At 40.2% G+C, this 12,589-nt stretch overlaps 1 protein-coding gene across 1 annotated transcript in view; it reads right to left on the bottom strand.

Annotated features, from left to right (window-relative positions):
• Positions 1-12,502, bottom strand: part of LAMA3 (laminin subunit alpha 3) — a 122,645-nt gene extending 110,143 nt beyond the window's left edge. The window contains exons 1-2 of the mRNA XM_085319328.1: positions 12,200-12,502; positions 5,127-5,279 (exon numbers count right to left, since the gene is read on the bottom strand). Of these exons, the coding sequence (XP_085175454.1) occupies positions 5,127-5,279; positions 12,200-12,502 (456 nt within the window). The remainder of the gene's footprint in view (positions 1-5,126; positions 5,280-12,199) is intronic.
• Positions 12,503-12,589: the final 87 nt, after the last annotated feature.

Below are 12,589 nucleotides of genomic sequence, written 5' to 3'. Positions count from 1 at the left end.
ACAGTTAGCAATAGCTGATTAATATTCTCAACAACAAATATTTTTTCTTAAGCTAYGCAAAAAAGGATTGCTATCAAATATAAAATAATAAATTCATAATAAATACCTATACAAAAGCAACTCAGAAGATTTGCCAAAGTATTGGGGCTTTTTGCAAAACATTTACATGCTTTAATTAGCAGCTAAATGGAAGCCACAAGGCCTCCACAGTCCACACCACTGATCTTAAGTTCATGGCTGAGTTTTCCTTCCTTCCTTCCTTCCTTTCCACTGTGTGTGTGCACAGAGTGGTATGAACCCTGATTAACAATTAATTTAGCTTTTTAGCCTTTGCTTTTTATTGTGATCTTGCTGTCATCAAATTTTACAGTTATCTTAATTGATGAGATTTCCTGCATATAACCACACTGCAGACCAGAATTATTGACGTTGTGGAAAAAAAACCACTCTTTTTTCACTACTTCAGCTTTTGTTTTAATAAAATAAGAATAAAAATGCTCCTATCTCTTTCAAAGTTCATGCATTCATACTCACAAAATACTCAGATTCTACAAGGAAAAGTAGCATATTGAAAAAAAGCACAATAAATATGAATATTATTTTGTAACACAATTATCTGGAGAGATTTCACAACTGTTCTTCGTGTTTCTCCTGATCAATGGTATTAACCACAGAAGGTCCAAGTTTGAGAATGGAAAAGTAAAATCTTAAAATGTTTTCCTAATCAGTAGGCAAGCAAGGACCCCATCTCAAATGCTGGCTGAGGATTTTAGCTGTTGAGAGCATTACTTTTGTCACATACTGTATTCTCACTGTAGAGTAGCTACAGCTAGCAGGTCACAAAGCAATGATCTTCTTGCTCTGTCTTGAAGACACTCAGGAGAAGTCTAATGTGCTTTGTGCAAATCTTTTGCTTGAATTAGAATCTTGAAGTGGTAGATATTCCTTTGTAATACCGTTAGCAGCACAATCAAAATGAGAAGTGAATGAAGGGAGCACAGCTCATTCCACGGAAGATAAGGTCTATCACAAGTCATTTTCCTTACACATCCCATTTGTTCTGAAAACTTGAGGACATGAGCCAARTATATCACATGTACACGCACAACGAAAAAGTTAATTTCTGAAGCAACAAAAAAAATCTAAAATAAATGGAAACAACAGCAACATGGAAAACAGCACTATTGCAAGTTGTAGGTAATGAAAGCAATATCTGATCACATGCACTAAGCATGAAAGATTTTCACAGCATAGTCAATTTTCCAAGAATTTCTTGACACCGGTACCAACAAATAAACTAGAAATCAGGTTTCAGTGGCTTTTCTCAACATTTTCATATCAAGTTGATAAATTGCTATAGAAAACAGTTTCAGATCCCTTCTCCCATCAATATGGAAATGAAAAACCACTTGTGAGTATATTTATTTATTTATTTCTCTTAGAGAGCAAAAAGGTAGACAGGACTATTTTGGACATCATATTCCACTGTGTGCCTTCAATTTATGATAGTATTTAATTAAAAATATCACCATGCCACCACTACATAAAAACACTTATCCATTAGTGCACAAGAGCTCACTGAGTCTGAGTATTTGGGTACACTACTTCCACAAAAGCACAGCAAAGAAATGACACTAAAGGCATTGTCAGTGCTAAAAGCAACAATGAAAACTGTGGACTACATTTTTAAAAGTGTAACAATTAGACATTTAATGTTCATTCATTTTCATGCACTATCATGCTATCCTGAACCTTCATCTTCTGCTTCTGAACACAGAGTTCAGAAAAATACCTAGGGGAGTATTAATGTAATCACTACTGAGCATTAAGTAAATCAAAGATGAGGGCACATCTGCTAAAATGAAGCAATCCAGAGAGTCATGTGAAGGTCAATGAACCTCAGGCAGCCATTCTGGATTCACAAGTATAAAATATGTTGAAGACTATGTTGGGAAAATATGGACCAATTAAAGGAATAAGCAAAACTTATTTGATCCGAATATTTTAAACAAGTTAGGAATAGCCACAGTATAAATATGTATGTTATCAGAATAGAGAGATTGCCTCAAGGATCAACATTACAATTACTATTCAGAAGAACTGTGATTGATTAGAAAATGTAACTAAAGTGCAGTAGGTCAGAAAGGGAAGCATAGCAGGGCTTTCACTTTAAGGTTTTTGCTTTTTCTCATATTACAAAGTACAACAAAATGAGCATTTTTCTAGTAGAAAGTTTTAAGATCCTGAAGGGATTTTTACTATTCTTAGTTCTTGTGAACCAGAAGTGAATGTGGGTGGATGTTCTGTTTTAACTCTTTTAACTCTGATTTAATCAGCTCTCAAATGTTCATCATTGTGCAATTATTTAATTAAATGCTGTCTTCTGAACACTGACAAAAGGCGATCAGGACTCCACTCTTAGTCTTAAAGATACAATGGCAGGAATGCAGCAAACGAAAAGATTTAGATGCACTAAATTCTGCTTCCTCTAATCGTGAATATTTGATGACCAACTTAGTCTTTGCTTCTCTGCATGCAGATGCACTTTACTTTGTCAGTAAGTTGCATATTTTTTTTTGCAGAAAAAGCTGTTATGTGTTAAAATAAAGAATGGGACAACTATTCAGTGAGGAAAACTGTATCTTCCTCATCTTTTCCATACTACAGCCTATGGATCTGCATGGTATTTAGGTACACATACAAGTTTAAGCACATAAAACTTTMATTTCATCTTACCTAAGTTGAGCAAATTGGACTCTGAAAACATCTACCCCCTCTGCTAACTACTGAGAAAATCTGCACGACAGACTTAGACTAAGCTCTTAATTTTTAGGTCCCTGAAATAAGGCAGGGTGAATTGGAGTCTTAATGTTTACCTATCTGCTTGAGTAGACTTACTCTGTCATTATATTTACTCTCCTTCAGATCCTGAAGCTAAGATTTAACTGACTGAATGCACAGATGGGATAATGTCTGTGAAATGAAAAAAGCTCATGAATCCTACTAAACCCTTGTCCATTCACCAATTAACATTATCCCTTCCTGATCACAAAACCTGCAGTCATCCTGACCTCTTGTCTTGCATTTCCCTTGTTTCCATGTAAGGGAATTTGAAGTCACCTTACCAAGTGTACCAGAGTAAAGAGAAAAACATGGTCTCCTTCTCAGAAAACCTTTAATAATTAGAAGAATTTCAGTTTGTATCAGTTGGTGTCCAAAGAGTTCAACAGGAAGAGGGCACTCAGTCTACTCAGTCTCCTCCTCTAGAGGAGGAGAGTCTTCTGAAGTTTATTCAACACAAAAAAGTTTAAGTGTCCGTCAGCGGGTCTCCAAAGAAACATACAAATACACAGTGGAGTTAGTAATTTTGGATGCAACAGCTTCATGGGTGCTACACAAGATTCTGATGATACAGAGAGAGAGATATATATAGAGATATATATAAGTACTGAAACTTATAAGCCTTTTAATTAAGAAACTTGTATATAYAAGCCAAGAAACTTACATATATAAACCAGAAATATGCTGGACTATACTACAAGGTAAATTATAGACTTCGGTCTGCAACCTAATCCTAAATCACGCAGAAACCACAATGGTTACAAGCAGCTCAGAAGGTAAGGCATGCTTTACTGGGAGGTGATTGTCTTTCCATGCTACTTATACCACCCTACTGCCTGTTCAGCACCCCTACCCTGTATGCCCAGACAGGCAGGCACACTTCTTTACAATTCCTTGGGAAAGAATGAYTGAGTAACTCACTTTGAAGAAGCACAAAGCATCAGGGAATGCAGACCCATCAACAGCACCTTGCACCAGGAAGAGCAACACTAACTCAGAGACAGATCTGATCACTGTGTGCTAGGCTGATGTGGATGCAGTGGCCCAAAGACTAATCAGCATACACGTAGCTCTCCTTTCTTTCATGATACAATCAAGAAAAACAATCAAGGCAACCGGCACATCAATCATTCAATTAATATATATACAAAAATCACAACAGTTTAGTTTAACTACTCAAATTCTCCATCTCAGTCTTAAATTGTCTTGCATTTCTGCACTGCTGGTACACTGGAAGGTCTCGAAATCACTACAGAATGAAGATATCCTCCAAATGCAAACCTCATATGAGGTTCTCATCATGTGAGGGATGGGAGCATTAACCCCTCAAAAGAAGAAGTAACCATACCACCCAGGGAGAAAATGATTTGCACCTGATCCCCAGCAAAGCAGCAGCCAAGTCTCACAACAAAACTAATGTTTTTCCTTAATTATTTCGCTTCTTGATATCAATTAACTTGAAAGCTTACTAAAAAAAAAAAAAAAAAAAAAAAACTTGTGCTATATAATCAGTGTCAGTAAACAGTCACTATTGTCCAAAAATATATATAAATTGGAGCCCAATATGTATTTATAGCCAAATATTTCCAGCTGGGGTGAATTTGCAGACATAACTAATTTCACTGGAACAGTGCCCAATTATGGCAGCTGAGAATCTGGCCTTATGACTTAAAAGCTACATTTACAGATACAGAGTCTTTACTGTTAGCCTATCGCCTGCAGGAGAAATCTGGGTGTCCATGTTACTAGTCATATTACCAACTCATATTACAGTGTTTTTCCTGCCCTACGCTTTTAGACTATTCTATCAATATTTTTCTGTTTTAGGAAACCATCTTATCTCAGAGATCTTGCTGTTTAACACAGAAACCAGAAAGACCCCTGAGGCAAAAGGGGTCCTAACATTAGTTTAAAAATATGTGTATGGTATGAGATTACAAAATCTCTGTGTACCCACAGAAAAGGATAATATGAAATGGTAGGTAGAGCCCCAGTTTCAATGGGCCAATCCCCTCTGTAACCTCAGGTTAAGGACTTACAACACCTGTATCAGGAAAGCATACATTCACTGAATCAGCGTGATGCCTGTGGCAAGAAACCACATCATCAAAATTTCTGAGGCAGCTAATCACTTTAGTAAAGTTAAATTAGTAAAAACAAAACACAAGCCACATAAAAAAGCATGGCATTGGAAGGCATCAGTTCAAATATTCCCTCTGCAATTGTAAAGCTTTTATATAAATACAGAAAATGATCAAATGTTAAATAGCAGCTCATGTACTCACCTGTCCCAGGTCTAAAGTGACATTGACTTCATTGTACGTTAAGCCCATAGAAAGAGAAGGACTTTGCCACCAGCGCTCCGTTCCATCAATTGCATTAGTTGCCGGGTGAGCTTTGCTGGGATCAGCAGCATTGCAATAATCACAAAACTGTCCCTGAAACACAGTATGTCGAAAAGATGGTGTCAGTTGAAATCCTATGCACTGCAGATGCTGTTGTTGATTGAGATTCTAAATAGAACTTTGGCTAAAAGAGAGAAAGAGAGGTAATTTTTTTTCTGTTTATATAGTATTTCCTGGGGTTTTATGTAAAAACGATGCAAAATTAAAATATGCAGGTACATCTGGATATGCACTAAATTTTATGTTACAAAACAAAAAAAAATGTCAAAAATCTCTTTAATGAAACTACAATAAATCTTTTTTATTTATTTATTTTTGGTTTTTTATTATTACAGAATCACAGAATGGTTGAGGTTGTAAGGGACCTCTGGAGATCATCTAGTCCAACCCCACCGCTCAAGCAAGGTAAATATACTGATGCTTTGGTGAAATTACCTATACTTATTCCTGGCGGCTCTCTGCAGGAAATTAACAGAATGAAGATGCTTAATACAGGATTAAGAGCGAGGCACAAATTTTCCTCAGTTCTCCTAAACCACTGTGAARTATTATTATATGCACATTGACTGATATTAACAAAACATTAAAAATACTATATCTGTTACTCATTTATAATTTTGGTTTTATAATTTTATAATACTGTTTTCGTTTTTTTTTTCATGCCATTATAATATGTGCTGAATCAAAGACTTTTGAAAAATACAAGCTCATGGAAAATATAATGGATAATGTGGAGCACTCCCTTTTAGAACAATTAAAGAATACTATTGTATATTCACTTGCACAAGTTACCACCCAATKTTCAGTCCACAATTAAAGTCATACTTTAGAGATGCCCTGATAATCTCTCTCTGATAGTATCTAAAGCTCTTTGTACTGTATAATGAATAATGTTCAGAAAACTTAATTGTCTTTTAATGTGATATCTTGGCTTGCCCCACAGATAGTATTTTTATCTTCAAGAAACTGCATTTGACAGTCCACTAAGATTAGTGCTAAAGTGTTGAAATTAGTTACTAAGGGATTTTTTTACTATCCCACTCACGCCCTACTTCAGTCACTGGGTACAGAGTCTTCTCAGAAATGGATAATTGATGGAAGCATTAAACAGTGTCAGGTATAGATGCTTGTTAGAAAAATGGTATCTTCATTAAATGGTAGTACCGCCTCAAAGGGGGATACTTTGAATATCTGTCAGACAGCTACTTAATCCACTCAGTCTGTGAGGTGTATATAATGTACTGGATTCATTTTTTTAAAATAAGGATGAAATACATCATCAAATTTCTTTTAAATGTCCAAGGAAGTCATATTTCCACCATTCCATTTGTCACTTAAACCTATTTTCACAGAATCACAGAAGGGCTGAGGTTGGAAGAGACCTTTGAACATTGTCTAGTCCAACCCTCAGCTCCAGAGGATCACCTAGAGCACACTGCACATTGCCTGGGACCCTGTCCAGGTGGCTTTCCAAGGGTGGAAACTCCACAGTCTCTCTGGACAACCTGTTCCAGTGTTCTGTCACCCTCACAGTGGAAAAAAAAAGAAAAAGAAAAAAGAAAAAGAAAAGAAAAGAAGAAAAGGGAAAAAAGGAAAAAAGTTTCCTTTCCTTCAGAAAGTTCAGATGAAACTTTCTGTGTTTCTGTTTGTGCCCATTGCCTCTTATCCTGTCACTGGGCACCACTGGAAAGAGTCTGGCTCTGTCTTTTTTACATCCTCCTTTCAGATATTTATACATATTGATAAGATTTCCTCCCCCCTCCCCAAGCCTTCTCTTCTCCGGGCTGAATAGTCCCAGCTCTCTCAGCCTTTCCTCATACGAGAGATGCTCCAGTCCCTTAATCATCTTAGTAGCCCTTCACTGGACTGGCTCCAACAGCTCTGTGTCTCTCTTGTACTGGGGAGCTCAGCACTGGACACAGTACTTCAGATGTGGCCTTACCAGTGCTGAGTAGAGGGTGAGGACCACCTCCCTCAACCTGCTGGCAATGCTCTTCCTAATGCAGCCCAGGATATCATTGGCCTTCTTGGCCAATGGTGGCCAAGGGCCCATTGCTGGCTCATGGTCAGCTTGTCCACCAGAACCCCAGGTCCTTTTCTGCAGAGCTGCTTTCATTAAAAAATGAGAAGAAAAAAGATTTGACAAATCTGTTGTTTCTACAATCCATGTTGTCGGGCCTTAAGTTTACTCCTACCATTTAAGTATTAATGGAATCCCACACAACCACCATTATCTTGCTTGTGATTGACGTCAGGCTAACTAGTCTAAATTAACTAGGGAAATCATACTTGCCAACTTTCAATACAGGAACAGCATTAGCACTATTTCATTCTTACTGGGTGCAAGCCTTAAAATCTTGCTGATTATGTTTATCTCTCATAAAATTTGTTTAACATCTTTAGTTACTAATGGATTGCAAACTACTTCATCATCCTCTCATGACACAAATACGTCATCTTGTGTCTTTCCACATACAAAGCATAGATGTTCACCGAATATTTCTGCATTTTCTGCATCAGGAGTAATAATTTCAGCACCTGCATTGGTCTTGTCCCAGTCTGCTCTTGTGGGAAGCCTAGAATATGCTGTTGCTTACAGAGGAGATAACTAGCATGAGTTGTTCTGATTCAGCACTGCACTTGTCAACCGAGCTAAAGGTTAGCTCTTGAAAATTTAGAGTTGTTTAAAGACTTACTAAATCCTCATGTTGGTTAGCTATGTCTGCAGATCATGTTATAATATGATTCTCCTCCAGCTTTGTTAGAGAAGATGATCTGGCTGACTTCCATACAAACAACTACAGTATGCCAGGACACTACTGGATTCTGACATAGTTTGCAGGAGTAGACACCACGTCAGCCTGTGCTAGTTATAGGCAGCATTGCCAATTTCTGTAATGACAATGAACAATGTGTGACAATCTGCAAAAATCAATACACCAAGAAATTAATCTATGCACTAATGACTGCAGCTGCCACCACATCAGAGCATCTTTACAGTTAGGAAGATTTTCCTGACAAATGCCACTTGGAGTTCTCACATCTAGTTAAAACAGTTTTAGCTTCCTTAAATAGTTTTATAACATGCATGAAATGCAGTCTTTAGATGTTCACTGTAGTCAGGCTGGAAATACAGATAAAATAGTTGCTGCTAAAGCAATTTTAACTCTAGTCTGGAAACAACTTCAAAGAAAGGCTAACTGAACAGAAAACAATGAGGAATGTTAAATGCAAGTGTTACATTTACATACCCCTACGTTATTTCTCTATACTGCAGCACTTGATCTGAATTCAAGATACCACCTTCTTCTCTTTCTTTTGACGTATAATTCAAAGAATTTCATTGCAACAGCTGGAGTTTCAGTTATTTAAAGTACTTTCCAGACAACTTGCCAATAAGACAGCAAAACAAAAAAACAAAAAAAAAGAAAAAAAAAAGAAAGAAAAAAGAAAAAGAAAGAAAGAAATCGTTGGACAGAGCAGCCTCCCCTGCTTCCCACTGGCCATATCTGCAGGCATGCCACACTCAGCCTGTCTGCTATAGACAGCTCAATCCCAGGAACCTGGGCCTCGAGGTACTGTTTGATTTTGGCTGCTGTTCATCAGCCAGGTGTGTATTTGCTGATGACCTTGTTACCTCCTTTCCCTTGATTCTCTTGAGTAAAAGGCAACACTGTAACTGCACAAAGCAATTTGCTGAAACACACCAATGTGGACCACTGACGCTCAGGGAAGAAAAAAATCTTACTTGTAAATTATAGAAAACTACAACAATGAGGGATTTGTTCACAAATTAATACCTAGAAGTTCTGCACTCACTGGCAGGGCAGGACAGGTATGCAGTTAAACTTTAATGCACACCCACACACCATTGTGGATAGATCTCCAGACAAAATGAGACATGCCATTTATCCACCAGAGCTGCTGAAACGTTTTGCACTCCGGTGCATCTGTTCACTCAATACTTTTCTTATTAAGTGATCAGTCTGCTTGCCAACATGCTAATTAAGGAAACATACTGCTTTCTATAGTGTGTATTCAGCACTATATGTACGTTCAGTACTGGATAAGCCTCAGATTGTAACATGTGATTGAGCTGTATGTGAAGGGACTGTCCAGTCCACCTACTGGATCTTGCAAGGTCTCTAAAGGACTTCCAAATGCTTCTTCTAGGTTTGCCTGCAACCTCACTTCATTAAAACACATATCATCAAATAATAGGGTGAACCAAAGAGACCAAGAAGCAGCGGAAACTAGTCTATTCTTTGCCTTATTTTAAGTGCTCGTGATAGCACTAGCATTAGAACGGTCTGATCCCTTCATTTCACAATTATTCAAAATACCAAAGAAGAAGTCAAGAACAATCTCCATGCCTTCTTTCCAATTTCCACTTTTGYACACAGTCATAACCCAACCTTGTATATAATTCAAAAGTGAGTGACTCAAGTGTACAGTGTTGCTTTAACTTGGAACTGGCTTGCTACAGTGTCTGTTATAGCTGTCACTTTACGTAAAAGCCCTGTGATCTTCTGTCAGACTCTTAAGAAAGAGCACGTGAATACTCATGCTGATTTAAATCCTTCAGTGTAGGCTCAGCTTCTGTAAGAATTTAATATACTTCTGTGCATTTTTACACAAAAAGAGATTCTCTTAATTAAAATGTCTTTGAACTTGAGAGGCAGACTGGCTTGATAATATGTACATTGTGCTGTTATCACATTTTCTGTGGCTGGATTTCCCTGGCCTTTTGGAAGATTTTCCAACCCCTCTTGAACCACAACAACTCCTAGTAAACTGCAGAAGTATTCATGTTATGTATCTCAATAGGGCTTTATTAAAACTGGAGAGCGACGCTGCTGTATCCATGTTTACACAAATGCTGAAAGACGCACAACATGCTCTCTTGTGCCATGGCTGAGCTATCAATAATCCTGCTGGTAATTTGAATCACGCACAAACCATAATTGCCCTCTAACCTAAGACCTGTAAGGTAAATATTTAACAAGAGCCCCTCCTTTCTAACCTCTTCCTACATACTGCAAACCTCATGAATTCATTTCAACTGGGTATTAGTACATAAATGGAACAATTAAAAAAAAGAGTGGCAATGCATCACACAACAGACTTTGTTCTTCTTACTTGACATCTTTATTTGCTATCTATCTTGCTGACTTCTGTTATACTGTGATTTCTAGTAACTCATGGCATATTAGTATGAGATTTCACTATATCACTGGGCTACAGCGCGTTGCTGGGAATGTGGCAGAGTTGACTGGGCTTTCTCTTCGCCTTGTGGCATGGTTGTTTCAGGCAGTTTTAAACATGGGCATTATGTTCAGTATGGAGGAATGGTTACCTAAACTGCAGAGATGTTTCAGAAAGATAGGATCAGTTTCCTGATCATCACAGATTTTCTTTGTAACCTTAGTTTAACATTTAACACCTGTGACACAGTTTTCCTRTTAGTAAAACTGCACATTACTCATCCTAAAAGCATTTCCAAAGCACTTGGAGCTTCTTATGATGGAGAGAGGTAAACTGGGAAGACTTCACGGTGAGGCAGGAAGGCATTACAGACAGAAGTTCATGACAAAACACAGCGCTGGATGTGACTGCCCAATCAACTGTGATGGAGGGCTCCATGACAGTGCAAGCTCCTTCCTGGCACATGACAAAGAGACCAAGATTTGTTCACAAATTAATACCGAGAAGTTCTGTACTCACTGGCAGAGCAGGACAGGTATGCAGTTAAACTTTAATGCACACTCCTGAGCATCTGCCCCCCACTAAAAAACAAGAAGATGAATTCATATCCACTGGAACCTCTCCTGAAACCAGATCTCAAGGGTTATTTGAGTATTAAAACACATAAACACCTCATAAGACTTATAAACACTAAGCCTTCTTCTAAGATCCAAAAAAAAAGTTACTTGCATTCTTTCTGTATTGCCTGCAGTCATAAACTGGACCTTAAAGCTTTCAAAATCCCTTTCATATTGCAGTTGCATCCTGGCTGTCCTCTGATCCCACCAAGTGAGAATACAAATAAAATAACTTTGGAAGATCTTAAGGCACCAGTAAAGTTCTCCCTTTAAAAAAAAAAAGTACTGATGGAAATTATAAGATCTATTTCACTACATCACATAGTTTGATGCATTTGTTGTTCCTTCCTTACCCTCTAAATAGACAGGTTCACACAAGTTTCTACAAAAGAAGAAATGTATTTCCATTAACCCTTTCTTTGTCTTTTATGCTTGTCTTTTGGGGGTACTGGCAAAAAAAAATGCATGTAATAAGCTCATCCTCTGCTAGGAGAGACTGTCATCCTCCACACTGTCCTGCATTCTCATACTCCCTTTCCAGAGTCCCAAAGGGATACCTGGCTTCATCCCACAAGCAGCATAAGGCATTGATTATAAGCCTCACTATTYAGTAGTTGTAAAATGCCACTAAGCCAGCTGTCTGAAATCGGACATCTTCCCCCCGCCAACGGCCCGAAAGGCACCCTTTCTTCCATGAAGTGGTTRGAAGTGCAGTGCCTCCATACCCACCCACCCTTTTGCTCACTGCTTCATCCCCAGAAGGCAACAAAGGCAACAAAGGCAGGATCAAGAGCCCAGCGCTGAAGCCACCAAACATCTGGCAGTCTCTAACAGGTTCAGGCGCTGAGGGGGTATGGGGAGGGAACGAGAGGAACGGGCATCCCCGGAACACGCTGCCCTTTTGGGGACCGAAAGGCCGCGCAAAGMCGGGTAAGCGGGGCAGGGGCGAGGGCAGCTTGCCCGCCACCCCCTTCCTTCGCCTCCGGCAGGGGGTACCCGCCCCAACGGCCCCCGCGCGAGCCCTAACGGCCGCCGCGCGCGCCCCAACGGCCGCCCGCCTCTGACAGGCAGCGGCGCGCGGCGGCGGCGGCGCCCCTCAGCGCCCGCCGAAGCCCGCGGCGCCCCGGTTACCTGGATGGCGCGCCCCACCGGGGCAGCCGCCGGTCCCCCCACCAGCTTGCAGTACAGCTCCGGGCGCGGCCCCCCGCCGCCGCTCGCCTCCTCACCGCAGGTGGCCGTCGCCCAGATGCGGGCTGTCTCGGCCAGGTTGAAATACGGCGGGTGGAGGCTGAGCGCGGCCCCGCGGGAGCCGGGCGGCTCCAGCTGCGCGGGGCAGAGGGTGAAGAAAGGCGGGAGGAGCGCCCAGAAGAGCCGGGAGCCGGGCACCGAGGCAGCGAGCGCCGAGCGGCTCCGCCGCGGCCGCGCCGCGGCCATGCTGAGCGCCGCTCTGCCCTCGCCGCCCCCGGGCGGCCCTATAGCGGCGGTGGGCGGGCGGGCTCGGGGCAGGAGGCGGCCGGCGCT

Source organism: Rhea americana, unplaced genomic scaffold (assembly GCF_003343005.1).
Source record: "Rhea americana isolate MKP2758 unplaced genomic scaffold, rheAme1 scaffold_58, whole genome shotgun sequence".
Lineage (NCBI taxonomy): Eukaryota > Metazoa > Chordata > Aves > Rheiformes > Rheidae > Rhea > Rhea americana.
This window is presented reverse-complemented; position numbering and strand designations above follow the sequence as displayed.